Raw genomic sequence first — 26,030 nt, 5'->3', positions numbered from 1 at the left:
AGCCCAGGAGGTGGGGACCAGGCTGGGCCAAACGGAGAAGCCCCGTCTCCACAAAAGATACCAAAATTAGCCCGGCGTGGTGGCACGGCCCCTGTGGTCCCAGCTCCTTAAAGGGCTGAGGTGGCAGGATCGCCTGAGCTGGGCAAGCGGAGGTTGCGGTGACCCTTCCTCATTCCACTGCACTCCAGCCTGGATGACACAACCAGAGCACACCTCAAAGAAAACTGCTGTTTGTTTGAAGAAAGGAACTCTTGGCTTTCATACATAAATGCTAACAACTGGTACGTTCCTTAAGTCAAAACACTTTTACTAGAGTCATTCCCAATCTTTTCACCCAGAACCCCTGTGAAAGAATGGCGACACCTTAATCAGCTTATTTAGGTTCTCGATCAGGAAGTCTAAACCTGCCAACCAGAGTTTCTAATTCCCATGAGATGACCGGGTTAACTACCTTGACTTCACCTCCTACCAGCTCCTGCAAGCTTTGGTGAACGTTTGCCTTCTAACTCAGGGCATTTGTTGGCTTCACGCGGGCTGGTAGTCACAGGTCCGTGTGCCAGATACGACACACACACATACACACAAACAAAGACACACACACAAACGCACACACACACGCGCGCGCACACACACAAACACGCACGCGCACACACACCACCCCCCCCCCCCCCCATTAAGTAAACCTCGTTCTTAGGCGTTACCGACAGTGAGGGGTAGAGAGAGAAATACAAAGACATAAGCCGCAAGGCAAAACCGAGCAAGGGCAGCAGAAGAGATCAAAGTCCTGTACCCTGGGCTGTCAGCAGCATGGGGGCTGGGAAGCTCCTGGAAGCAGGCACCTGAGTGGATGCCGGTGCACGTCAAAGGAGGCCTTCAAGCCTGAAGAACACGGAAGGAGCCAGAAACGGGGTGCCACAGAGATGCTACCCTTAAGGAAGACAGAAAAGCATCCGTTCCGGGGAAGGGGACATAATCCAGTCAGCGACCGCGTAAAACTCAGACATGTCCGGGCACGGTGACTCGCGCCTGTATTCCCGTGGCTTTGGGAGGTCGAGGCCGGCGGACCACCTGAGGTCAGGAGTTGCAGACCAGCCTGACCAACCTGAGGAAATCCCGTCTCTTCTAAAAAGACGAAACTCGGTTGGGCTTGCTGGCGAGCGCCTGTAATCCCAGCTACTCAGGGGGCTGAGACAGGAGAATCGCTTGAACCCGGGAGGCGGGGTTTGCGGTGAGCCCAGATCCCACCACTGCGCTCCAGGCTGGACAACAGAAGCCAAACTCCGTCTCAAAATTGAAAAACAAAACCTCAGAAAACCTTCCCCAGCAAGGGCCAGAGACAACGCCCGTCCCTATTTCTTGACAGCAATTCAAGAGAGAATCTCAGGTGGCCTGCAAAACTCACAAGAGAGCAGAATATCCTCCCCAAGGCAGAGAAGCCACACGCTCTCTCTGGAGGAGGTGGAGTGGCCACCGATCACCCTGCAGCCCCTCCCCACTCCCAGCCAGAAACCCCAGTCCCTCGGAACCAAATTGTTTTCCACTGGCAACAACCTTCCTTCCTGGAAAATCGTTTCCCCTGCCGAAATGGAGAACAAGCACGAAACAAGCAAACACAACTCAAAACACAAACACAAGGAAGCAATCCGAGCAAGCTCTAGCTCCTCATAGCTCATCGATGCCCCCACTGGCGTGCTACTGAAAACAGCGGCTGCACCCATTAAACTCATTCATTACTGGAGAACGAGACAGACCTCAGCAGATCCCTGCTCCCACTGCGACACACCCGCTCCAAAAGACAGAAAGGAAACAACCCCCACACAACACATAAACCTGCCCCAGAATAGAATTCAGCATCAACCTAAGGATCCTGCTGTAACATTGCTACACTGACCCAGGACAGCTCAATTCTCTTCCCACCTATTTACAAAACAATCCTCATTCTGGGAGCTCCGGAAGCATGGCCAGTATTGCACTAGGATCCTCTTCGTGAGGTAGCCGGAAGTCTGGAAACACAGCAAATTTACCTATTTCTCTACACAACACGGAGGGTAATTCTCAGAAAAGGCTTAACACCCGAATCCTCATACTTCAAATGGTTGTGTTTTCCCCATTCGGACTGAAAGGTGAGAGTGGAACTCGGCTGCCCAAACCGTGGCGCCGATATCAGCTGCAGGCCAGAGCAAGCCTTTCCGAGGAGATTTTAAACAACCGGTGGGAGCAAGATCCTGAAGCATTTCTTCCAAGATTGGCAGCAGGAGATGAAACCTGGCTCTACCCGGCAGGATCCTGAAGACCAAGCACGAAGCCGTGGCTAGCAAGAGGTGGCAGTGCTCCAGCCGAAGCCACAGAGGAGCAGTCAAGAGCGGAGGTCATGGCCACCGTTTGGGGGGGGATGCCAGAGGGATTCTCCTCGTTGGCTTTCTGGAGGGCCAAACCCTGATCACATCTGCTCACTGGCAGAGCCTTTTCAGAGAGTTAGCCAAAGCTGGAGCGGAGAAGGTCCCCACCAGAGAGTTCTTCTCCACCACGACAACGTTCCTGCTCATGCCTTTCTTCCAACGAGGGCAGCTGGGCAAGACTTGCCATGGGAAATCACGAGGCGTCCACCTTACCGTCCTGATTTGGCGCCTGCTGACTTCTTTTCGTTTCCTTGTCTTAGAAAACCTGTAAAGGGCACCCAGTTTTCTTCAGTTAACAACGGAAGAAAGATTGCATGGAAACAGTTACATTCCCAGGACCCTGGGGGGCTTTAGGGATGGGCTGGACGGCGGGGAGGAGACACTGCTTCCAGAAGGGTCTCGAAGTTGATGGAGACGGGGTCGAGAAGTAAAATACACCTTTTTCATTTTTCTCCCTTAATCCCACTTTTCTACGAATGTTTCCAAGTCCCCTCACACGACGGCAATCCCAGGTAAAGAGTTGTCCTCCTCTGTTGGTTCTCCTTCCTACGATTTTGTCTTGCGGTGTTGTTATTTTCGCTTTTACTCCCAAGGGGATTCTGTCTGTGTCTTTGGGAATCCACAGATGCGGGGGCTGGGAACAAGGAGGGCCAACGGTAGAACTCAGTGGGGTGTGTCCAGGCTGCAATTAACCTAATGAACCTGCCGGGCACAGCAGTCCACCTGGCGTGGACCGTCCCGATTGGCTGCGTTGGGCTGACGGAATGAATTCGTATTGGGGCGGGGCTGCCCAAGGCCCAAGGGGGTCAGGGCTTGAGTCCTGGGTGGGCCCGGGGCTGGCTATATAAGGCCGGGCTCTGGCAGCCCAGCTGCATTCCGCCTCGGACGGCGCAGCGCAGAGGTCACTCCAGGCTGCGGCTCCACATCCCGAGGGACAGAAGCGGGCCTGCTCAGCTGTCTGCAAGGACCGGCGTTCCAGACCAAGTGGCCCGCTGCTCCGAGGACCCAGCTCGCTCCAGGTTGTGGGGACTCCACGCCCCGAGGCCTGCGGTCCGCGAGGACCAGCGCCCCGGAACCAGTGGCCCACTGCTCCGAGGACCGAGCTCGCGCCAGGCTGTGACTCCACATCCCGAGGTCGCTGCCTGGCGACCGGGCAGCGAGGACCGGCCACCCCAGACTTCGTGTCCCGCCGCCCCGAGGACAGAGCCGCGAACGCGAGGACAGCGACGCCTGCACAGCTCTGCTGAGATGGCGGCAGGCTCCACTACGCTGCGCGCAGTGCAGAAGCTGCAGGTGCGTCTGGCCACGAAGACGAACCCCAAAAAGCTGGAGAAATATTTGCAGAAACTCTCCGCCCTGCCCATGACGGCAGACATCCTGGCGGAGACTGGAATCAGAAAGACGGTGAAGCGCCTGCGGAAGCACCAGCACGTGGGCGACTTTGCCAGAGACTTAGCGGCCCGGTGGAAGAAGCTGGTGCTTGTGGACCGAAACACCGGGCCTGACCCACAGGACGCTGAGGACAGCGCTTCCCGACAGCGCCTCGGGGAGGCTCTCCAGGACCAGGAAAAGGCCTGGGGCTTCCCAGAAAACGCGACGGCCCCCAGGAGCCCATCTCACAGCCCTCAGCACGGACGGACAGCACGCAGAACACCTCCGGGACAACAGAGACCTCACCCGAGGTCTCCCAGTCGCGAGCCCAGAGCCGAGAGACAGCGCCCCAGAATGGCCCCAGCTGATTCCGGCCCCCGTCGGGACCCTCCAACGCGCACCGCTCCCCTCCCGACGCCCGAGGGCCCTGAGCCCGCTGTGCCCGGGAAGCAACCCGGAAGAGGCCACGCTCACGCCGCTCAGGGCGGGCCTCTGCCGGGTCCGGGCTGCCAGGGCCAACCTCAGGGGGAAGCGGTGGCGAGCCACAGCAAGGGGCGCAAATCGTCCCGCTGGGCTTCGGCTCACAAATCGCCTCCTGTCCAGGAAAGCCAGTCAGAGAGGCTGCAGGCGGCCGGCGCTGATTCCGCCGGGCCGAAAACGGTGCCCAGCCTTCTCTTCGCAGAGCTCTGGGACCCCTCAGCGGCCTGGATGCAGGCCAACTACGATCTGCTGTCCGCTTTTGAGGCCATGACCTCCCAGGCAGAGCCAGAAGCACTCTCCGCGCCAACGTTCCAGGAGGAAGCCGCTTTCCCTGGACGCAGAGTGAATGCTAGGCTGCAGGTGTACTCGGGCTCCAGGCCTGCCTGCCAGCTCCAGGTGCTGACGCTGCGCCAGCAGTGCCTCCCGGTGCTTAGAAACAATCCGGACGCCCTCGGCGACGTGGGAGGGGTCGCCTACTCGGTTCTTGAACCCGTTCCGGAAGGGTGGACGCCTGATCAGCTGTATCGCACAGAGAAAGACAACCACGCACTCGCTCGAGAGACAGATGAATTATGGAGGATTCATTGTCTCCAGGACTTCAAGGGAGAAAAGCCGCAGGAGCACGAGTCTTGGCGGGAGCTGTACCTGCGGCTTCGCGACGCCCGAGAGCAGCGGCTGCGAGTAGTGACCACGAAAATCCGATCTGCACTTGAAAACAAACCCAGCGGCCGACAGACAAAGATGATCTGTTTCAACTCTGTGGCCAAGACGCCTTATGATGCTTCCAGGAGGGAAGAGAAGTCTGCAGGAGCCGCTGACCCCGGAAACGGGGAGATCAAGCCAGCCCCCCAGCCCGCAGGAAGCAGCCAGCCTGCCTCCGGCCTCGGGGACGGCGGCGGCGGCGGCGGCGGCGGCGGCGGCGGCAGCAGCAGCAGCAGCAGCAGCAGCAGCAACGTCCTTCACGGGCTCCCTGAGAAGCGGGCCAACCCCTGCCTGAGCAGCAGCAATGAGCACGCGGCGCCCGCGGCCAAGACCCGGAAACAGGCTGCCAAGAAAGTGGCCCCGCTGATGGCCAAGGCAGTTCGAGACTACAAGAGAAGATTCTCCCGACGATAAACTCAGGACTTGCCTGACACATAAAATCTGGGGGGAGGAGGACCAATGCAAAGTCAACGCGGGTTGGGGAACGAAACTTCCAATGGACACCAGGACCCTTGGCTGGGTGCAAAGTTGAGCCTCTGAATTCTGCAGGTGTCAAGCGCTGGCCCTGTGATTTTTGCCTCCCACACCCGGCCACTGCCTCCCTGCTTGGAGGACACCTCAGAATTCAGAAGATATTATGAACGCGTTCGGATCAACTCTGCTTTGGTGGTTCACCGACCGTTTTTTAAACAACGCCCTAGTTGCCATCATAAATCAGGTACGAGATGTGAGAGTCCCTTTTGCCGTTTGTTCTCTCTTCTGAAATCATGGAGCACACAGGGACTTCTTAGACACAAACTCTCAATCCATCAGTTGACACTGATAACTCCGACTACGCAAAATGTCTTGTTACTGTTGTTGTTTTCTTTTAGATAAAAGGCCGGGCATGATCCTCTAATCGTGAGCCATCCTCCTCCGGGAGGCCGAGGAAAGCAGATCGCTTGAGCCCAGGAGGTGGGGACCAGGCTGGGCCAAACGGAGAAGCCCCGTCTCCACAAAAGATACCAAAATTAGCCCGGCGTGGTGGCACGGCCCCTGTGGTCCCAGCTCCTTAAAGGGCTGAGGTGGCAGGATCGCCTGAGCTGGGCAAGCGGAGGTTGCGGTGACCCTTCCTCATTCCACTGCACTCCAGCCTGGATGACACAACCAGAGCACACCTCAAAGAAAACTGCTGTTTGTTTGAAGAAAGGAACTCTTGGCTTTCATACATAAATGCTAACAACTGGTACGTTCCTTAAGTCAAAACACTTTTACTAGAGTCATTCCCAATCTTTTCACCCAGAACCCCTGTGAAAGAATGGCGACACCTTAATCAGCTTATTTAGGTTCTCGATCAGGAAGTCTAAACCTGCCAACCAGAGTTTCTAATTCCCATGAGATGACCGGGTTAACTACCTTGACTTCACCTCCTACCAGCTCCTGCAAGCTTTGGTGAACGTTTGCCTTCTAACTCAGGGCATTTGTTGGCTTCACGCGGGCTGGTAGTCACAGGTCCGTGTGCCAGATACGACACACACACATACACACAAACAAAGACACACACACAAACGCACACACACACGCGCGCGCACACACACAAACACGCACGCGCACACACACCACCCCCCCCCCCCCCCCATTAAGTAAACCTCGTTCTTAGGCGTTACCGACAGTGAGGGGTAGAGAGAGAAATACAAAGACATAAGCCGCAAGGCAAAACCGAGCAAGGGCAGCAGAAGAGATCAAAGTCCTGTACCCTGGGCTGTCAGCAGCATGGGGGCTGGGAAGCTCCTGGAAGCAGGCACCTGAGTGGATGCCGGTGCACGTCAAAGGAGGCCTTCAAGCCTGAAGAACACGGAAGGAGCCAGAAACGGGGTGCCACAGAGATGCTACCCTTAAGGAAGACAGAAAAGCATCCGTTCCGGGGAAGGGGACATAATCCAGTCAGCGACCGCGTAAAACTCAGACATGTCCGGGCACGGTGACTCGCGCCTGTATTCCCGTGGCTTTGGGAGGTCGAGGCCGGCGGACCACCTGAGGTCAGGAGTTGCAGACCAGCCTGACCAACCTGAGGAAATCCCGTCTCTTCTAAAAAGACGAAACTCGGTTGGGCTTGCTGGCGAGCGCCTGTAATCCCAGCTACTCAGGGGGCTGAGACAGGAGAATCGCTTGAACCCGGGAGGCGGGGTTTGCGGTGAGCCCAGATCCCACCACTGCGCTCCAGGCTGGACAACAGAAGCCAAACTCCGTCTCAAAATTGAAAAACAAAACCTCAGAAAACCTTCCCCAGCAAGGGCCAGAGACAACGCCCGTCCCTATTTCTTGACAGCAATTCAAGAGAGAATCTCAGGTGGCCTGCAAAACTCACAAGAGAGCAGAATATCCTCCCCAAGGCAGAGAAGCCACACGCTCTCTCTGGAGGAGGTGGAGTGGCCACCGATCACCCTGCAGCCCCTCCCCACTCCCAGCCAGAAACCCCAGTCCCTCGGAACCAAATTGTTTTCCACTGGCAACAACCTTCCTTCCTGGAAAATCGTTTCCCCTGCCGAAATGGAGAACAAGCACGAAACAAGCAAACACAACTCAAAACACAAACACAAGGAAGCAATCCGAGCAAGCTCTAGCTCCTCATAGCTCATCGATGCCCCCACTGGCGTGCTACTGAAAACAGCGGCTGCACCCATTAAACTCATTCATTACTGGAGAACGAGACAGACCTCAGCAGATCCCTGCTCCCACTGCGACACACCCGCTCCAAAAGACAGAAAGGAAACAACCCCCACACAACACATAAACCTGCCCCAGAATAGAATTCAGCATCAACCTAAGGATCCTGCTGTAACATTGCTACACTGACCCAGGACAGCTCAATTCTCTTCCCACCTATTTACAAAACAATCCTCATTCTGGGAGCTCCGGAAGCATGGCCAGTATTGCACTAGGATCCTCTTCGTGAGGTAGCCGGAAGTCTGGAAACACAGCAAATTTACCTATTTCTCTACACAACACGGAGGGTAATTCTCAGAAAAGGCTTAACACCCGAATCCTCATACTTCAAATGGTTGTGTTTTCCCCATTCGGACTGAAAGGTGAGAGTGGAACTCGGCTGCCCAAACCGTGGCGCCGATATCAGCTGCAGGCCAGAGCAAGCCTTTCCGAGGAGATTTTAAACAACCGGTGGGAGCAAGATCCTGAAGCATTTCTTCCAAGATTGGCAGCAGGAGATGAAACCTGGCTCTACCCGGCAGGATCCTGAAGACCAAGCACGAAGCCGTGGCTAGCAAGAGGTGGCAGTGCTCCAGCCGAAGCCACAGAGGAGCAGTCAAGAGCGGAGGTCATGGCCACCGTTTGGGGGGGGATGCCAGAGGGATTCTCCTCGTTGGCTTTCTGGAGGGCCAAACCCTGATCACATCTGCTCACTGGCAGAGCCTTTTCAGAGAGTTAGCCAAAGCTGGAGCGGAGAAGGTCCCCACCAGAGAGTTCTTCTCCACCACGACAACGTTCCTGCTCATGCCTTTCTTCCAACGAGGGCAGCTGGGCAAGACTTGCCATGGGAAATCACGAGGCGTCCACCTTACCGTCCTGATTTGGCGCCTGCTGACTTCTTTTCGTTTCCTTGTCTTAGAAAACCTGTAAAGGGCACCCAGTTTTCTTCAGTTAACAACGGAAGAAAGATTGCATGGAAACAGTTACATTCCCAGGACCCTGGGGGGCTTTAGGGATGGGCTGGACGGCGGGGAGGAGACACTGCTTCCAGAAGGGTCTCGAAGTTGATGGAGACGGGGTCGAGAAGTAAAATACACCTTTTTCATTTTTCTCCCTTAATCCCACTTTTCTACGAATGTTTCCAAGTCCCCTCACACGACGGCAATCCCAGGTAAAGAGTTGTCCTCCTCTGTTGGTTCTCCTTCCTACGATTTTGTCTTGCGGTGTTGTTATTTTCGCTTTTACTCCCAAGGGGATTCTGTCTGTGTCTTTGGGAATCCACAGATGCGGGGGCTGGGAACAAGGAGGGCCAACGGTAGAACTCAGTGGGGTGTGTCCAGGCTGCAATTAACCTAATGAACCTGCCGGGCACAGCAGTCCACCTGGCGTGGACCGTCCCGATTGGCTGCGTTGGGCTGACGGAATGAATTCGTATTGGGGCGGGGCTGCCCAAGGCCCAAGGGGGTCAGGGCTTGAGTCCTGGGTGGGCCCGGGGCTGGCTATATAAGGCCGGGCTCTGGCAGCCCAGCTGCATTCCGCCTCGGACGGCGCAGCGCAGAGGTCACTCCAGGCTGCGGCTCCACATCCCGAGGGACAGAAGCGGGCCTGCTCAGCTGTCTGCAAGGACCGGCGTTCCAGACCAAGTGGCCCGCTGCTCCGAGGACCCAGCTCGCTCCAGGTTGTGGGGACTCCACGCCCCGAGGCCTGCGGTCCGCGAGGACCAGCGCCCCGGAACCAGTGGCCCACTGCTCCGAGGACCGAGCTCGCGCCAGGCTGTGACTCCACATCCCGAGGTCGCTGCCTGGCGACCGGGCAGCGAGGACCGGCCACCCCAGACTTCGTGTCCCGCCGCCCCGAGGACAGAGCCGCGAACGCGAGGACAGCGACGCCTGCACAGCTCTGCTGAGATGGCGGCAGGCTCCACTACGCTGCGCGCAGTGCAGAAGCTGCAGGTGCGTCTGGCCACGAAGACGAACCCCAAAAAGCTGGAGAAATATTTGCAGAAACTCTCCGCCCTGCCCATGACGGCAGACATCCTGGCGGAGACTGGAATCAGAAAGACGGTGAAGCGCCTGCGGAAGCACCAGCACGTGGGCGACTTTGCCAGAGACTTAGCGGCCCGGTGGAAGAAGCTGGTGCTTGTGGACCGAAACACCGGGCCTGACCCACAGGACGCTGAGGACAGCGCTTCCCGACAGCGCCTCGGGGAGGCTCTCCAGGACCAGGAAAAGGCCTGGGGCTTCCCAGAAAACGCGACGGCCCCCAGGAGCCCATCTCACAGCCCTCAGCACGGACGGACAGCACGCAGAACACCTCCGGGACAACAGAGACCTCACCCGAGGTCTCCCAGTCGCGAGCCCAGAGCCGAGAGACAGCGCCCCAGAATGGCCCCAGCTGATTCCGGCCCCCGTCGGGACCCTCCAACGCGCACCGCTCCCCTCCCGACGCCCGAGGGCCCTGAGCCCGCTGTGCCCGGGAAGCAACCCGGAAGAGGCCACGCTCACGCCGCTCAGGGCGGGCCTCTGCCGGGTCCGGGCTGCCAGGGCCAACCTCAGGGGGAAGCGGTGGCGAGCCACAGCAAGGGGCGCAAATCGTCCCGCTGGGCTTCGGCTCACAAATCGCCTCCTGTCCAGGAAAGCCAGTCAGAGAGGCTGCAGGCGGCCGGCGCTGATTCCGCCGGGCCGAAAACGGTGCCCAGCCTTCTCTTCGCAGAGCTCTGGGACCCCTCAGCGGCCTGGATGCAGGCCAACTACGATCTGCTGTCCGCTTTTGAGGCCATGACCTCCCAGGCAGAGCCAGAAGCACTCTCCGCGCCAACGTTCCAGGAGGAAGCCGCTTTCCCTGGACGCAGAGTGAATGCTAGGCTGCAGGTGTACTCGGGCTCCAGGCCTGCCTGCCAGCTCCAGGTGCTGACGCTGCGCCAGCAGTGCCTCCCGGTGCTTAGAAACAATCCGGACGCCCTCGGCGACGTGGGAGGGGTCGCCTACTCGGTTCTTGAACCCGTTCCGGAAGGGTGGACGCCTGATCAGCTGTATCGCACAGAGAAAGACAACCACGCACTCGCTCGAGAGACAGATGAATTATGGAGGATTCATTGTCTCCAGGACTTCAAGGGAGAAAAGCCGCAGGAGCACGAGTCTTGGCGGGAGCTGTACCTGCGGCTTCGCGACGCCCGAGAGCAGCGGCTGCGAGTAGTGACCACGAAAATCCGATCTGCACTTGAAAACAAACCCAGCGGCCGACAGACAAAGATGATCTGTTTCAACTCTGTGGCCAAGACGCCTTATGATGCTTCCAGGAGGGAAGAGAAGTCTGCAGGAGCCGCTGACCCCGGAAACGGGGAGATCAAGCCAGCCCCCCAGCCCGCAGGAAGCAGCCAGCCTGCCTCCGGCCTCGGGGACGGCGGCGGCGGCGGCGGCGGCGGCGGCGGCAGCAGCAGCAGCAGCAGCAGCAGCAGCAACGTCCTTCACGGGCTCCCTGAGAAGCGGGCCAACCCCTGCCTGAGCAGCAGCAATGAGCACGCGGCGCCCGCGGCCAAGACCCGGAAACAGGCTGCCAAGAAAGTGGCCCCGCTGATGGCCAAGGCAGTTCGAGACTACAAGAGAAGATTCTCCCGACGATAAACTCAGGACTTGCCTTACACATAAAATCTGGGGGGAGGAGGACCAATGCAAAGTCAACGCGGGTTGGGGAACGAAACTTCCAATGGACACCAGGACCCTTGGCTGGGTGCAAAGTTGAGCCTCTGAATTCTGCAGGTGTCAAGCGCTGGCCCTGTGATTTTTGCCTCCCACACCCGGCCACTGCCTCCCTGCTTGGAGGACACCTCAGAATTCAGAAGATATTATGAACGCGTTCGGATCAACTCTGCTTTGGTGGTTCACCGACCGTTTTTTAAACAACGCCCTAGTTGCCATCATAAATCAGGTACGAGATGTGAGAGTCCCTTTTGCCGTTTGTTCTCTCTTCTGAAATCATGGAGCACACAGGGACTTCTTAGACACAAACTCTCAATCCATCAGTTGACACTGATAACTCCGACTACGCAAAATGTCTTGTTACTGTTGTTGTTTTCTTTTAGATAAAAGGCCGGGCATGATCCTCTAATCGTGAGCCATCCTCCTCCGGGAGGCCGAGGAAAGCAGATCGCTTGAGCCCAGGAGGTGGGGACCAGGCTGGGCCAAACGGAGAAGCCCCGTCTCCACAAAAGATACCAAAATTAGCCTGGCGTGGTGGCACGGCCCCTGTGGTCCCAGCTCCTTAAAGGGCTGAGGTGGCAGGATCGCCTGAGCTGGGCAAGCGGAGGTTGCGGTGACCCTTCCTCATTCCACTGCACTCCAGCCTGGATGACACAACCAGAGCACACCTCAAAGAAAACTGCTGTTTGTTTGAAGAAAGGAACTCTTGGCTTTCATACATAAATGCTAACAACTGGTACGTTCCTTAAGTCAAAACACTTTTACTAGAGTCATTCCCAGTCTTTTCACCCAGAACCCCTGTGAAAGAATGGCGACACCTTAATCAGCTTATTTAGGTTCTCGATCAGGAAGTCTAAACCTGCCAACCAGAGTTTCTAATTCCCATGAGATGACCGGGTTAACTACCTTGACTTCACCTCCTACCAGCTCCTGCAAGCTTTGGTGAACGTTTGCCTTCTAACTCAGGGCATTTGTTGGCTTCACGCGGGCTGGTAGTCACAGGTCCGTGTGCCAGATACGACACACACACATACACACAAACAAAGACACACACACAAACGCACACACACACGCGCGCGCACACACACAAACACGCACGCGCACACACACCCCCCCCCCCCCATTAAGTAAACCTCGTTCTTAGGCGTTACCGACAGTGAGGGGTAGAGAGAGAAATACAAAGACATAAGCCGCAAGGCAAAACCGAGCAAGGGCAGCAGAAGAGATCAAAGTCCTGTACCCTGGGCTGTCAGCAGCATGGGGGCTGGGAAGCTCCTGGAAGCAGGCACCTGAGTGGATGCCGGTGCACGTCAAAGGAGGCCTTCAAGCCTGAAGAACACGGAAGGAGCCAGAAACGGGGTGCCACAGAGATGCCACCCTTAAGGAAGACAGAAAAGCATCCGTTCCGGGGAAGGGGACATAATCCAGTCAGCGACCGCGTAAAACTCAGACATGTCCGGGCACGGTGACTCGCGCCTGTATTCCCGTGGCTTTGGGAGGTCGAGGCCGGCGGACCACCTGAGGTCAGGAGTTGCAGACCAGCCTGACCAACCTGAGGAAATCCCGTCTCTTCTAAAAAGACGAAACTCGGTTGGGCTTGCTGGCGAGCGCCTGTAATCCCAGCTACTCAGGGGGCTGAGACAGGAGAATCGCTTGAACCCGGGAGGCGGGGTTTGCGGTGAGCCCAGATCCCACCACTGCGCTCCAGGCTGGACAACAGAAGCCAAACTCCGTCTCAAAATTGAAAAACAAAACCTCAGAAAACCTTCCCCAGCAAGGGCCAGAGACAACGCCCGTCCCTATTTCTTGACAGCAATTCAAGAGAGAATCTCAGGTGGCCTGCAAAACTCACAAGAGAGCAGAATATCCTCCCCAAGGCAGAGAAGCCACACGCTCTCTCTGGAGGAGGTGGAGTGGCCACCGATCACCCTGCAGCCCCTCCCCACTCCCAGCCAGAAACCCCAGTCCCTCGGAACCAAATTGTTTTCCACTGGCAACAACCTTCCTTCCTGGAAAATCGTTTCCCCTGCCGAAATGGAGAACAAGCACGAAACAAGCAAACACAACTCAAAACACAAACACAAGGAAGCAATCCGAGCAAGCTCTAGCTCCTCATAGCTCATCGATGCCCCCACTGGCGTGCTACTGAAAACAGCGGCTGCACCCATTAAACTCATTCATTACTGGAGAACGAGACAGACCTCCGCAGATCCCTGCTCCCACTGCGACACACCCGCTCCAAAAGACAGAAAGGAAACAACCCCCACACAACACATAAACCTGCCCCAGAATAGAATTCAGCATCAACCTAAGGATCCTGCTGTAACATTGCTACACTGACCCAGGACAGCTCAATTCTCTTCCCACCTATTTACAAAACAATCCTCATTCTGGGAGCTCCGGAAGCATGGCCAGTATTGCACTAGGATCCTCTTCGTGAGGTAGCCGGAAGTCTGGAAACACAGCAAATTTACCTATTTCTCTACACAACACGGAGGGTAATTCTCAGAAAAGGCTTAACACCCGAATCCTCATACTTCAAATGGTTGTGTTTTCCCCATTCGGACTGAAAGGTGAGAGTGGAACTCGGCTGCCCAAACCGTGGCGCCGATATCAGCTGCAGGCCAGAGCAAGCCTTTCCGAGGAGATTTTAAACAACCGGTGGGAGCAAGATCCTGAAGCATTTCTTCCAAGATTGGCAGCAGGAGATGAAACCTGGCTCTACCCGGCAGGATCCTGAAGACCAAGCACGAAGCCGTGGCTAGCAAGAGGTGGCAGTGCTCCAGCCGAAGCCACAGAGGAGCAGTCAAGAGCGGAGGTCATGGCCACCGTTTGGGGGGGGATGCCAGAGGGATTCTCCTCGTTGGCTTTCTGGAGGGCCAAACCCTGATCACATCTGCTCACTGGCAGAGCCTTTTCAGAGAGTTAGCCAAAGCTGGAGCGGAGAAGGTCCCCACCAGAGAGTTCTTCTCCACCACGACAACGTTCCTGCTCATGCCTTTCTTCCAACGAGGGCAGCTGGGCAAGACTTGCCATGGGAAATCACGAGGCGTCCACCTTACCGTCCTGATTTGGCGCCTGCTGACTTCTTTTCGTTTCCTTGTCTTAGAAAACCTGTAAAGGGCACCCAGTTTTCTTCAGTTAACAACGGAAGAAAGATTGCATGGAAACAGTTACATTCCCAGGACCCTGGGGGGCTTTAGGGATGGGCTGGACGGCGGGGAGGAGACACTGCTTCCAGAAGGGTCTCGAAGTTGATGGAGACGGGGTCGAGAAGTAAAATACACCTTTTTCATTTTTCTCCCTTAATCCCACTTTTCTACGAATGTTTCCAAGTCCCCTCACACGACGGCAATCCCAGGTAAAGAGTTGTCCTCCTCTGTTGGTTCTCCTTCCTACGATTTTGTCTTGCGGTGTTGTTATTTTCGCTTTTACTCCCAAGGGGATTCTGTCTGTGTCTTTGGGAATCCACAGATGCGGGGGCTGGGAACAAGGAGGGCCAACGGTAGAACTCAGTGGGGTGTGTCCAGGCTGCAATTAACCTAATGAACCTGCCGGGCACAGCAGTCCACCTGGCGTGGACCGTCCCGATTGGCTGCGTTGGGCTGACGGAATGAATTCGTATTGGGGCGGGGCTGCCCAAGGCCCAAGGGGGTCAGGGCTTGAGTCCTGGGTGGGCCCGGGGCTGGCTATATAAGGCCGGGCTCTGGCAGCCCAGCTGCATTCCGCCTCGGACGGCGCAGCGCAGAGGTCACTCCAGGCTGCGGCTCCACATCCCGAGGGACAGAAGCGGGCCTGCTCAGCTGTCTGCAAGGACCGGCGTTCCAGACCAAGTGGCCCGCTGCTCCGAGGACCCAGCTCGCTCCAGGTTGTGGGGACTCCACGCCCCGAGGCCTGCGGTCCGCGAGGACCAGCGCCCCGGAACCAGTGGCCCACTGCTCCGAGGACCGAGCTCGCTCCAGGCTGTGACTCCACATCCCGAGGTCGCTGCCTGGCGACCGGGCAGCGAGGACCGGCCACCCCAGACTTCGTGTCCCGCCGCCCCGAGGACAGAGCCGCGAACGCGAGGACAGCGACGCCTGCACAGCTCTGCTGAGATGGCGGCAGGCTCCACTATGCTGCGCGCAGTGCAGAAGCTGCAGGTGCGTCTGGCCACGAAGACGAACCCAAAAAAGCTGGAGAAATATTTGCAGAAACTCTCCGCCCTGCCCATGACGGCAGACATCCTGGCGGAGACTGGAATCAGAAAGACGGTGAAGCGCCTGCGGAAGCACCAGCACGTGGGCGACTTTGCCAGAGACTTAGCGGCCCGGTGGAAGAAGCTGGTGCTTGTGGACCGAAACACCGGGCCTGACCCACAGGACGCTGAGGACAGCGCTTCCCGACAGCGCCTCGGGGAGGCTCTCCAGGACCAGGAAAAGGCCTGGGGCTTCCCAGAAAACGCGACGGCCCCCAGGAGCCCATCTCACAGCCCTCAGCACGGACGGACAGCACGCAGAACACCTCCGGGACAACAGAGACCTCACCCGAGGTCTCCCAGTCGCGAGCCCAGAGCCGAGAGAAAGCGCCCCAGAATGGCCCCAGCTGATTCCGGCCCCCGTCGGGACCCTCCAACGCGCACCGCTCCCCTCCCGACGCCCGAGGGCCCTGAGCCCGCTGTGCCCGGGAAGCAACCCGGAAGAGGCCACGCTCACGCCGCTCAGGGCGGGCCTCTGCCGGGTCCGGGCTGCCAGGGCCAACCTCAGGGGGAAGCGGTGGCGAGCCACAGCAAGGGGCGCAAATCGTCCCGCTGGGCTTCGGCTCACAAATCGCCTCCTGTCCAGGAAAGCCAGTCAGAGAGGCTGCAGGCGGCCGGCGCTGATTCCGCCGGGCCGAAAACGGTGCCCAGCCTTCTCTTCGCAGAGCTCTGGGACCCCTCAGCGGCCTGGATGCAGGCCAACTACGATCTGCTGTCCGCTTTTGAGGCCATGACCTCCCAGGCAGAGCCAGAAGCACTCTCCGCGCCAACGTTCCAGGAGGAAGCCGCTTTCCCTGGACGCAGAGTGAATGCTAGGCTGCAGGTGTACTCGGGCTCCAGGCCTGCCTGCCAGCTCCAGGTGCTGACGCTGCGCCAGCAGTGCCTCCCGGTGCTTAGAAACAATCCGGACGCCCTCGGCGACGTGGGAGGGGTCGCCTACTCGGTTCTTGAACCCGTTCCGGAAGGGTGGACGCCTGATCAGCTGTATCGCACAGAGAAAGACAACCACGCACTCGCTCGAGAGACAGATGAATTATGGAGGATTCATTGTCTCCAGGACTTCAAGGGAGAAAAGCCGCAGGAGCACGAGTCTTGGCGGGAGCTGTACCTGCGGCTTCGCGACGCCCGAGAGCAGCGGCTGCGAGTAGTGACCACGAAAATCCGATCTGCACTTGAAAACAAACCCAGCGGCCGACAGACAAAGATGATCTGTTTCAACTCTGTGGCCAAGACGCCTTATGATGCTTCCAGGAGGGAAGAGAAGTCTGCAGGAGCCGCTGACCCCGGAAACGGGGAGATCAAGCCAGCCCCCCAGCCCGCAGGAAGCAGCCAGGCTGCCTCCGGCCTCGGGGACGGCGGCGGCGGCGGCGGCGGCGGCGGCGGCAGCAGCAGCAGCAGCAGCAGCAGCAGCAACGTCCTTCACGGGCTCCCTGAGAAGCGGGCCAACCCCTGCCTGAGCAGCAGCAATGAGCACGCGGCGCCCGCGGCCAAGACCCGGAAACAGGCTGCCAAGAAAGTGGCCCCGCTGATGGCCAAGGCAGTTCGAGACTACAAGAGAAGATTCTCCCGACGATAAACTCAGGACTTGCCTGACACATAAAATCTGGGGGGAGGAGGACCAATGCAAAGTCAACGCGGGTTGGGGAACGAAACTTCCAATGGACACCAGGACCCTTGGCTGGGTGCAAAGTTGAGCCTCTGAATTCTGCAGGTGTCAAGCGCTGGCCCTGTGATTTTTGCCTCCCACACCCGGCCACTGCCTCCCTGCTTGGAGGACACCTCAGAATTCAGAAGATATTATGAACGCGTTCGGATCAACTCTGCTTTGGTGGTTCACCGACCGTTTTTTAAACAACGCCCTAGTTGCCATCATAAATCAGGTACGAGATGTGAGAGTCCCTTTTGCCGTTTGTTCTCTCTTCTGAAATCATGGAGCACACAGGGACTTCTTAGACACAAACTCTCAATCCATCAGTTGACACTGATAACTCCGACTACGCAAAATGTCTTGTTACTGTTGTTGTTTTCTTTTAGATAAAAGGCCGGGCATGATCCTCTAATCGTGAGCCATCCTCCTCCGGGAGGCCGAGGAAAGCAGATCGCTTGAGCCCAGGAGGTGGGGACCAGGCTGGGCCAAACGGAGAAGCCCCGTCTCCACAAAAGATACCAAAATTAGCCTGGCGTGGTGGCACGGCCCCTGTGGTCCCAGCTCCTTAAAGGGCTGAGGTGGCAGGATCGCCTGAGCTGGGCAAGCGGAGGTTGCGGTGACCCTTCCTCATTCCACTGCACTCCAGCCTGGATGACACAACCAGAGCACACCTCAAAGAAAACTGCTGTTTGTTTGAAGAAAGGAACTCTTGGCTTTCATACATAAATGCTAACAACTGGTACGTTCCTTAAGTCAAAACACTTTTACTAGAGTCATTCCCAATCTTTTCACCCAGAACCCCTGTGAAAGAATGGCGACACCTTAATCAGCTTATTTAGGTTCTCGATCAGGAAGTCTAAACCTGCCAACCAGAGTTTCTAATTCCCATGAGATGACCGGGTTAACTACCTTGACTTCACCTCCTACCAGCTCCTGCAAGCTTTGGTGAACGTTTGCCTTCTAACTCAGGGCATTTGTTGGCTTCACGCGGGCTGGTAGTCACAGGTCCGTGTGCCAGATACGACACACACACATACACACAAACAAAGACACACACACAAACGCACACACACACGCGCGCGCACACACACAAACACGCACGCGCACACACACACCCCCCCCCCCATTAAGTAAACCTCGTTCTTAGGCGTTACCGACAGTGAGGGGTAGAGAGAGAAATACAAAGACATAAGCCGCAAGGCAAAACCGAGCAAGGGCAGCAGAAGAGATCAAAGTCCTGTACCCTGGGCTGTCAGCAGCATGGGGGCTGGGAAGCTCCTGGAAGCAGGCACCTGAGTGGATGCCGGTGCACGTCAAAGGAGGCCTTCAAGCCTGAAGAACACGGAAGGAGCCAGAAACGGGGTGCCACAGAGATGCCACCCTTAAGGAAGACAGAAAAGCATCCGTTCCGGGGAAGGGGACATAATCCAGTCAGCGACCGCGTAAAACTCAGACATGTCCGGGCACGGTGACTCGCGCCTGTATTCCCGTGGCTTTGGGAGGTCGAGGCCGGCGGACCACCTGAGGTCAGGAGTTGCAGACCAGCCTGACCAACCTGAGGAAATCCCGTCTCTTCTAAAAAGACGAAACTCGGTTGGGCTTGCTGGCGAGCGCCTGTAATCCCAGCTACTCAGGGGGCTGAGACAGGAGAATCGCTTGAACCCGGGAGGCGGGGTTTGCGGTGAGCCCAGATCCCACCACTGCGCTCCAGGCTGGACAACAGAAGCCAAACTCCGTCTCAAAATTGAAAAACAAAACCTCAGAAAACCTTCCCCAGCAAGGGCCAGAGACAACGCCCGTCCCTATTTCTTGACAGCAATTCAAGAGAGAATCTCAGGTGGCCTGCAAAACTCACAAGAGAGCAGAATATCCTCCCCAAGGCAGAGAAGCCACACGCTCTCTCTGGAGGAGGTGGAGTGGCCACCGATCACCCTGCAGCCCCTCCCCACTCCCAGCCAGAAACCCCAGTCCCTCGGAACCAAATTGTTTTCCACTGGCAACAACCTTCCTTCCTGGAAAATCGTTTCCCCTGCCGAAATGGAGAACAAGCACGAAACAAGCAAACACAACTCAAAACACAAACACAAGGAAGCAATCCGAGCAAGCTCTAGCTCCTCATAGCTCATCGATGCCCCCACTGGCGTGCTACTGAAAACAGCGGCTGCACCCGTTAAACTCATTCATTACTGGAGAACGAGACAGACCTCAGCAGATCCCTGCTCCCACTGCGACACACCCGCTCCAAAAGACAGAAAGGAAACAACCCCCACACAACACATAAACCTGCCCCAGAATAGAATTCAGCATCAACCTAAGGATCCTGCTGTAACATTGCTACACTGACCCAGGACAGCTCAATTCTCTTCCCACCTATTTACAAAACAATCCTCATTCTGGGAGCTCCGGAAGCATGGCCAGTATTGCACTAGGATCCTCTTCGTGAGGTAGCCGGAAGTCTGGAAACACAGCAAATTTACCTATTTCTCTACACAACACGGAGGGTAATTCTCAGAAAAGGCTTAACACCCGAATCCTCATACTTCAAATGGTTGTGTTTTCCCCATTCGGACTGAAAGGTGAGAGTGGAACTCGGCTGCCCAAACCGTGGCGCCGATATCAGCTGCAGGCCAGAGCAAGCCTTTCCGAGGAGATTTTAAACAACCGGTGGGAGCAAGATCCTGAAGCATTTCTTCCAAGATTGGCAGCAGGAGATGAAACCTGGCTCTACCCGGCAGGATCCTGAAGACCAAGCACGAAGCCGTGGCTAGCAAGAGGTGGCAGTGCTCCAGCCGAAGCCACAGAGGAGCAGTCAAGAGCGGAGGTCATGGCCACCGTTTGGGGGGGGATGCCAGAGGGATTCTCCTCGTTGGCTTTCTGGAGGGCCAAACCCTGATCACATCTGCTCACTGGCAGAGCCTTTTCAGAGAGTTAGCCAAAGCTGGAGCGGAGAAGGTCCCCACCAGAGAGTTCTTCTCCACCACGACAACGTTCCTGCTCATGCCTTTCTTCCAACGAGGGCAGCTGGGCAAGACTTGCCATGGGAAATCACGAGGCGTCCACCTTACCGTCCTGATTTGGCGCCTGCTGACTTCTTTTCGTTTCCTTGTCTTAGAAAACCTGTAAAGGGCACCCAGTTTTCTTCAGTTAACAACGGAAGAAAGATTGCATGGAAACAGTTACATTCCCAGGACCCTGGGGGGCTTTAGGGATGGGCTGGACGGCGGGGAGGAGACACTGCTTCCAGAAGGGTCTCGAAGTTGATGGAGACGGGGTCGAGAAGTAAAATACACCTTTTTCATTTTTCTCCCTTAATCCCACTTTTCTACGAATGTTTCCAAGTCCCCTCACACGACGGCAATCCCAGGTAAAGAGTTGTCCTCCTCTGTTGGTTCTCCTTCCTACGATTTTGTCTTGCGGTTTTGTTATTTTCGCTTTTACTCCCAAGGGGATTCTGTCTGTGTCCTTGGGAATCCACAGATGCGGGGGCTGGGAACAAGGAGGGCCAACGGTAGAACTCAGTGGGGTGTGTCCAGGCTGCAATTAACCTAATGAACCTGCCGGGCACAGCAGTCCACCTGGCGTGGACCGTCCCGATTGGCTGCGTTGGGCTGACGGAATGAATTCGTATTGGGGCGGGGCTGCCCAAGGCCCAAGGGGGTCAGGGCTTGAGTCCTGGGTGGGCCCGGGGCTGGCTATATAAGGCCGGGCTCTGGCAGCCCAGCTGCATTCCGCCTCGGACGGCGCAGCGCAGAGGTCACTCCAGGCTGCGGCTCCACATCCCGAGGGACAGAAGCGGGCCTGCTCAGCTGTCTGCAAGGACCGGCGTTCCAGACCAAGTGGCCCGCTGCTCCGAGGACCCAGCTCGCTCCAGGTTGTGGGGACTCCACGCCCCGAGGCCTGCGGTCCGCGAGGACCAGCGCCCCGGAACCAGTGGCCCACTGCTCCGAGGACCGAGCTCGCGCCAGGCTGTGACTCCACATCCCGAGGTCGCTGCCTGGCGACCGGGCAGCGAGGACCGGCCACCCCAGACTTCGTGTCCCGCCGCCCCGAGGACAGAGCCGCGAACGCGAGGACAGCGACGCCTGCACAGCTCTGCTGAGATGGCGGCAGGCTCCACTACGCTGCGCGCAGTGCAGAAGCTGCAGGTGCGTCTGGCCACGAAGACGAACCCCAAAAAGCTGGAGAAATATTTGCAGAAACTCTCCGCCCTGCCCATGACGGCAGACATCCTGGCGGAGACTGGAATCAGAAAGACGGTGAAGCGCCTGCGGAAGCACCAGCACGTGGGCGACTTTGCCAGAGACTTAGCGGCCCGGTGGAAGAAGCTGGTGCTTGTGGACCGAAACACCGGGCCTGACCCACAGGACGCTGAGGACAGCGCTTCCCGACAGCGCCTCGGGGAGGCTCTCCAGGACCAGGAAAAGGCCTGGGGCTTCCCAGAAAACGCGACGGCCCCCAGGAGCCCATCTCACAGCCCTCAGCACGGACGGACAGCACGCAGAACACCTCCGGGACAACAGAGACCTCACCCGAGGTCTCCCAGTCGCGAGCCCAGAGCCGAGAGAAAGCGCCCCAGAATGGCCCCAGCTGATTCCGGCCCCCGTCGGGACCCTCCAACGCGCACCGCTCCCCTCCCGACGCCCGAGGGCCCTGAGCCCGCTGTGCCCGGGAAGCAACCCGGAAGAGGCCACGCTCACGCCGCTCAGGGCGGGCCTCTGCCGGGTCCGGGCTGCCAGGGCCAACCTCAGGGGGAAGCGGTGGCGAGCCACAGCAAGGGGCGCAAATCGTCCCGCTGGGCTTCGGCTCACAAATCGCCTCCTGTCCAGGAAAGCCAGTCAGAGAGGCTGCAGGCGGCCGGCGCTGATTCCGCCGGGCCGAAAACGGTGCCCAGCCTTCTCTTCGCAGAGCTCTGGGACCCCTCAGCGGCCTGGATGCAGGCCAACTACGATCTGCTGTCCGCTTTTGAGGCCATGACCTCCCAGGCAGAGCCAGAAGCACTCTCCGCGCCAACGTTCCAGGAGGAAGCCGCTTTCCCTGGACGCAGAGTGAATGCTAGGCTGCAGGTGTACTCGGGCTCCAGGCCTGCCTGCCAGCTCCAGGTGCTGACGCTGCGCCAGCAGTGCCTCCCGGTGCTTAGAAACAATCCGGACGCCCTCGGCGACGTGGGAGGGGTCGCCTACTCGGTTCTTGAACCCGTTCCGGAAGGGTGGACGCCTGATCAGCTGTATCGCACAGAGAAAGACAACCACGCACTCGCTCGAGAGACAGATGAATTATGGAGGATTCATTGTCTCCAGGACTTCAAGGGAGAAAAGCCGCAGGAGCACGAGTCTTGGCGGGAGCTGTACCTGCGGCTTCGCGACGCCCGAGAGCAGCGGCTGCGAGTAGTGACCACGAAAATCCGATCTGCACTTGAAAACAAACCCAGCGGCCGACAGACAAAGATGATCTGTTTCAACTCTGTGGCCAAGACGCCTTATGATGCTTCCAGGAGGGAAGAGAAGTCTGCAGGAGCCGCTGACCCCGGAAACGGGGAGATCAAGCCAGCCCCCCAGCCCGCAGGAAGCAGCCAGGCTGCCTCCGGCCTCGGGGACGGCGGCGGCGGCGGCGGCGGCGGCGGCAGCAGCAGCAGCAGCAGCAGCAGCAACGTCCTTCACGGGCTCCCTGAGAAGCGGGCCAACCCCTGCCTGAGCAGCAGCAATGAGCACGCGGCGCCCGCGGCCAAGACCCGGAAACAGGCTGCCAAGAAAGTGGCCCCGCTGATGGCCAAGGCAGTTCGAGACTACAAGAGAAGATTCTCCCGACGATAAACTCAGGACTTGCCTTACACATAAAATCTGGGGGGAGGAGGACCAATGCAAAGTCAACGCGGGTTGGGGAACGAAACTTCCAATGGACACCAGGACCCTTGGCTGGGTGCAAAGTTGAGCCTCTGAATTCTGCAGGTGTCAAGCGCTGGCCCTGTGATTTTTGCCTCCCACACCCGGCCACTGCCTCCCTGCTTGGAGGACACCTCAGAATTCAGAAGATATTATGAACGCGTTCGGATCAACTCTGCTTTGGTGGTTCACCGACCGTTTTTTAAACAACGCCCTAGTTGCCATCATAAATCAGGTACGAGATGTGAGAGTCCCTTTTGCCGTTTGTTCTCTCTTCTGAAATCATGGAGCACACAGGGACTTCTTAGACACAAACTCTCAATCCATCAGTTGACACTGATAACTCCGACTACGCAAAATGTCTTGTTACTGTTGTTGTTTTCTTTTAGATAAAAGGCCGGGCATGATCCTCTAATCGTGAGCCATCCTCCTCCGGGAGGCCGAGGAAAGCAGATCGCTTGAGCCCAGGAGGTGGGGACCAGGCTGGGCCAAACGGAGAAGCCCCGTCTCCACAAAAGATACCAAAATTAGCCCGGCGTGGTGGCACGGCCCCTGTGGTCCCAGCTCCTTAAAGGGCTGAGGTGGCAGGATCGCCTGAGCTGGGCAAGCGGAGGTTGCGGTGACCCTTCCTCATTCCACTGCACTCCAGCCTGGATGACACAACCAGAGCACACCTCAAAGAAAACTGCTGTTTGTTTGAAGAAAGGAACTCTTGGCTTTCATACATAAATGCTAACAACTGGTACGTTCCTTAAGTCAAAACACTTTTACTAGAGTCATTCCCAGTCTTTTCACCCAGAACCCCTGTGAAAGAATGGCGACACCTTAATCAGCTTATTTAGGTTCTCGATCAGGAAGTCTAAACCTGCCAACCAGAGTTTCTAATTCCCATGAGATGACCGGGTTAACTACCTTGACTTCACCTCCTACCAGCTCCTGCAAGCTTTGGTGAACGTTTGCCTTCTAACTCAGGGCATTTGTTGGCTTCACGCGGGCTGGTAGTCACAGGTCCGTGTGCCAGATACGACACACACACATACACACAAACAAAGACACACACACAAACGCACACACACACGCGCGCGCACACACACAAACACGCACGCGCACACACACCCCCCCCCCCCATTAAGTAAACCTCGTTCTTAGGCGTTACCGACAGTGAGGGGTAGAGAGAGAAATACAAAGACATAAGCCGCAAGGCAAAACCGAGCAAGGGCAGCAGAAGAGATCAAAGTCCTGTACCCTGGGCTGTCAGCAGCATGGGGGCTGGGAAGCTCCTGGAAGCAGGCACCTGAGTGGATGCCGGTGCACGTCAAAGGAGGCCTTCAAGCCTGAAGAACACGGAAGGAGCCAGAAACGGGGTGCCACAGAGATGCTACCCTTAAGGAAGACAGAAAAGCATCCGTTCCGGGGAAGGGGACATAATCCAGTCAGCGACCGCGTAAAACTCAGACATGTCCGGGCACGGTGACTCGCGCCTGTATTCCCGTGGCTTTGGGAGGTCGAGGCCGGCGGACCACCTGAGGTCAGGAGTTGCAGACCAGCCTGACCAACCTGAGGAAATCCCGTCTCTTCTAAAAAGACGAAACTCGGTTGGGCTTGCTGGCGAGCGCCTGTAATCCCAGCTACTCAGGGGGCTGAGACAGGAGAATCGCTTGAACCCGGGAGGCGGGGTTTGCGGTGAGCCCAGATCCCACCACTGCGCTCCAGGCTGGACAACAGAAGCCAAACTCCGTCTCAAAATTGAAAAACAAAACCTCAGAAAACCTTCCCCAGCAAGGGCCAGAGACAACGCCCGTCCCTATTTCTTGACAGCAATTCAAGAGAGAATCTCAGGTGGCCTGCAAAACTCACAAGAGAGCAGAATATCCTCCCCAAGGCAGAGAAGCCACACGCTCTCTCTGGAGGAGGTGGAGTGGCCACCGATCACCCTGCAGCCCCTCCCCACTCCCAGCCAGAAACCCCAGTCCCTCGGAACCAAATTGTTTTCCACTGGCAACAACCTTCCTTCCTGGAAAATCGTTTCCCCTGCCGAAATGGAGAACAAGCACGAAACAAGCAAACACAACTCAAAACACAAACACAAGGAAGCAATCCGAGCAAGCTCTAGCTCCTCATAGCTCATCGATGCCCCCACTGGCGTGCTACTGAAAACAGCGGCTGCACCCATTAAACTCATTCATTACTGGAGAACGAGACAGACCTCAGCAGATCCCTGCTCCCACTGCGACACACCCGCTCCAAAAGACAGAAAGGAAACAACCCCCACACAACACATAAACCTGCCCCAGAATAGAATTCAGCATCAACCTAAGGATCCTGCTGTAACATTGCTACACTGACCCAGGACAGCTCAATTCTCTTCCCACCTATTTACAAAACAATCCTCATTCTGGGAGCTCCGGAAGCATGGCCAGTATTGCACTAGGATCCTCTTCGTGAGGTAGCCGGAAGTCTGGAAACACAGCAAATTTACCTATTTCTCTACACAACACGGAGGGTAATTCTCAGAAAAGGCTTAACACCCGAATCCTCATACTTCAAATGGTTGTGTTTTCCCCATTCGGACTGAAAGGTGAGAGTGGAACTCGGCTGCCCAAACCGTGGCGCCGATATCAGCTGCAGGCCAGAGCAAGCCTTTCCGAGGAGATTTTAAACAACCGGTGGGAGCAAGATCCTGAAGCATTTCTTCCAAGATTGGCAGCAGGAGATGAAACCTGGCTCTACCCGGCAGGATCCTGAAGACCAAGCACGAAGCCGTGGCTAGCAAGAGGTGGCAGTGCTCCAGCCGAAGCCACAGAGGAGCAGTCAAGAGCGGAGGTCATGGCCACCGTTTGGGGGGGGATGCCAGAGGGATTCTCCTCGTTGGCTTTCTGGAGGGCCAAACCCTGATCACATCTGCTCACTGGCAGAGCCTTTTCAGAGAGT

At 57.1% G+C, this 26,030-nt stretch overlaps 5 protein-coding genes across 9 annotated transcripts in view; 4 read left to right on the top strand and 1 right to left on the bottom strand.

Moving 5' to 3' along the window:
• The window catches only part of KATNAL2 (katanin catalytic subunit A1 like 2), a 495,511-nt gene that overhangs the window by 141,958 nt on the left and 327,523 nt on the right, over positions 1–26,030 (bottom strand). The window lies entirely within an intron of this gene.
• On the top strand, positions 3,648–5,366 carry LOC134760351 (elongin-A3-like). The gene is made up of 2 exons (XM_063717030.1): positions 3,648–5,169; positions 5,248–5,366. Exons 1-2 carry the CDS (start codon positions 3,648–3,650, stop codon positions 5,364–5,366), a joined length of 1,641 nt encoding a protein of 546 aa, XP_063573100.1.
• LOC129051574 (elongin-A3-like) lies at positions 9,545–11,407 on the top strand. Its single transcript, XM_063717029.1, has 2 exons — positions 9,545–11,066; positions 11,142–11,407. The coding sequence occupies exons 1-2, from the start codon at positions 9,545–9,547 to the stop codon at positions 11,258–11,260; spliced, it is 1,641 nt and encodes a 546-aa protein (XP_063573099.1). The 3' UTR covers positions 11,261–11,407.
• Positions 15,433–17,148, top strand: LOC134760350 (elongin-A3-like). The gene is made up of 2 exons (XM_063717028.1): positions 15,433–16,954; positions 17,030–17,148. Exons 1-2 carry the CDS (start codon positions 15,433–15,435, stop codon positions 17,146–17,148), a joined length of 1,641 nt encoding a protein of 546 aa, XP_063573098.1.
• On the top strand, positions 21,321–23,171 carry LOC134760348 (elongin-A3-like). The gene has a single exon (XM_063717026.1). It carries the CDS (start codon positions 21,321–21,323, stop codon positions 23,028–23,030), a length of 1,710 nt encoding a protein of 569 aa, XP_063573096.1. The 3' UTR covers positions 23,031–23,171.

Source organism: Pongo abelii, chromosome 17 (assembly GCF_028885655.2).
Source record: "Pongo abelii isolate AG06213 chromosome 17, NHGRI_mPonAbe1-v2.0_pri, whole genome shotgun sequence".
NCBI lineage: Eukaryota > Metazoa > Chordata > Mammalia > Primates > Hominidae > Pongo > Pongo abelii.
The sequence above is the reverse complement of the archived record's forward strand: the minus strand, read 5'-3'. Positions and strand labels throughout refer to the sequence as shown.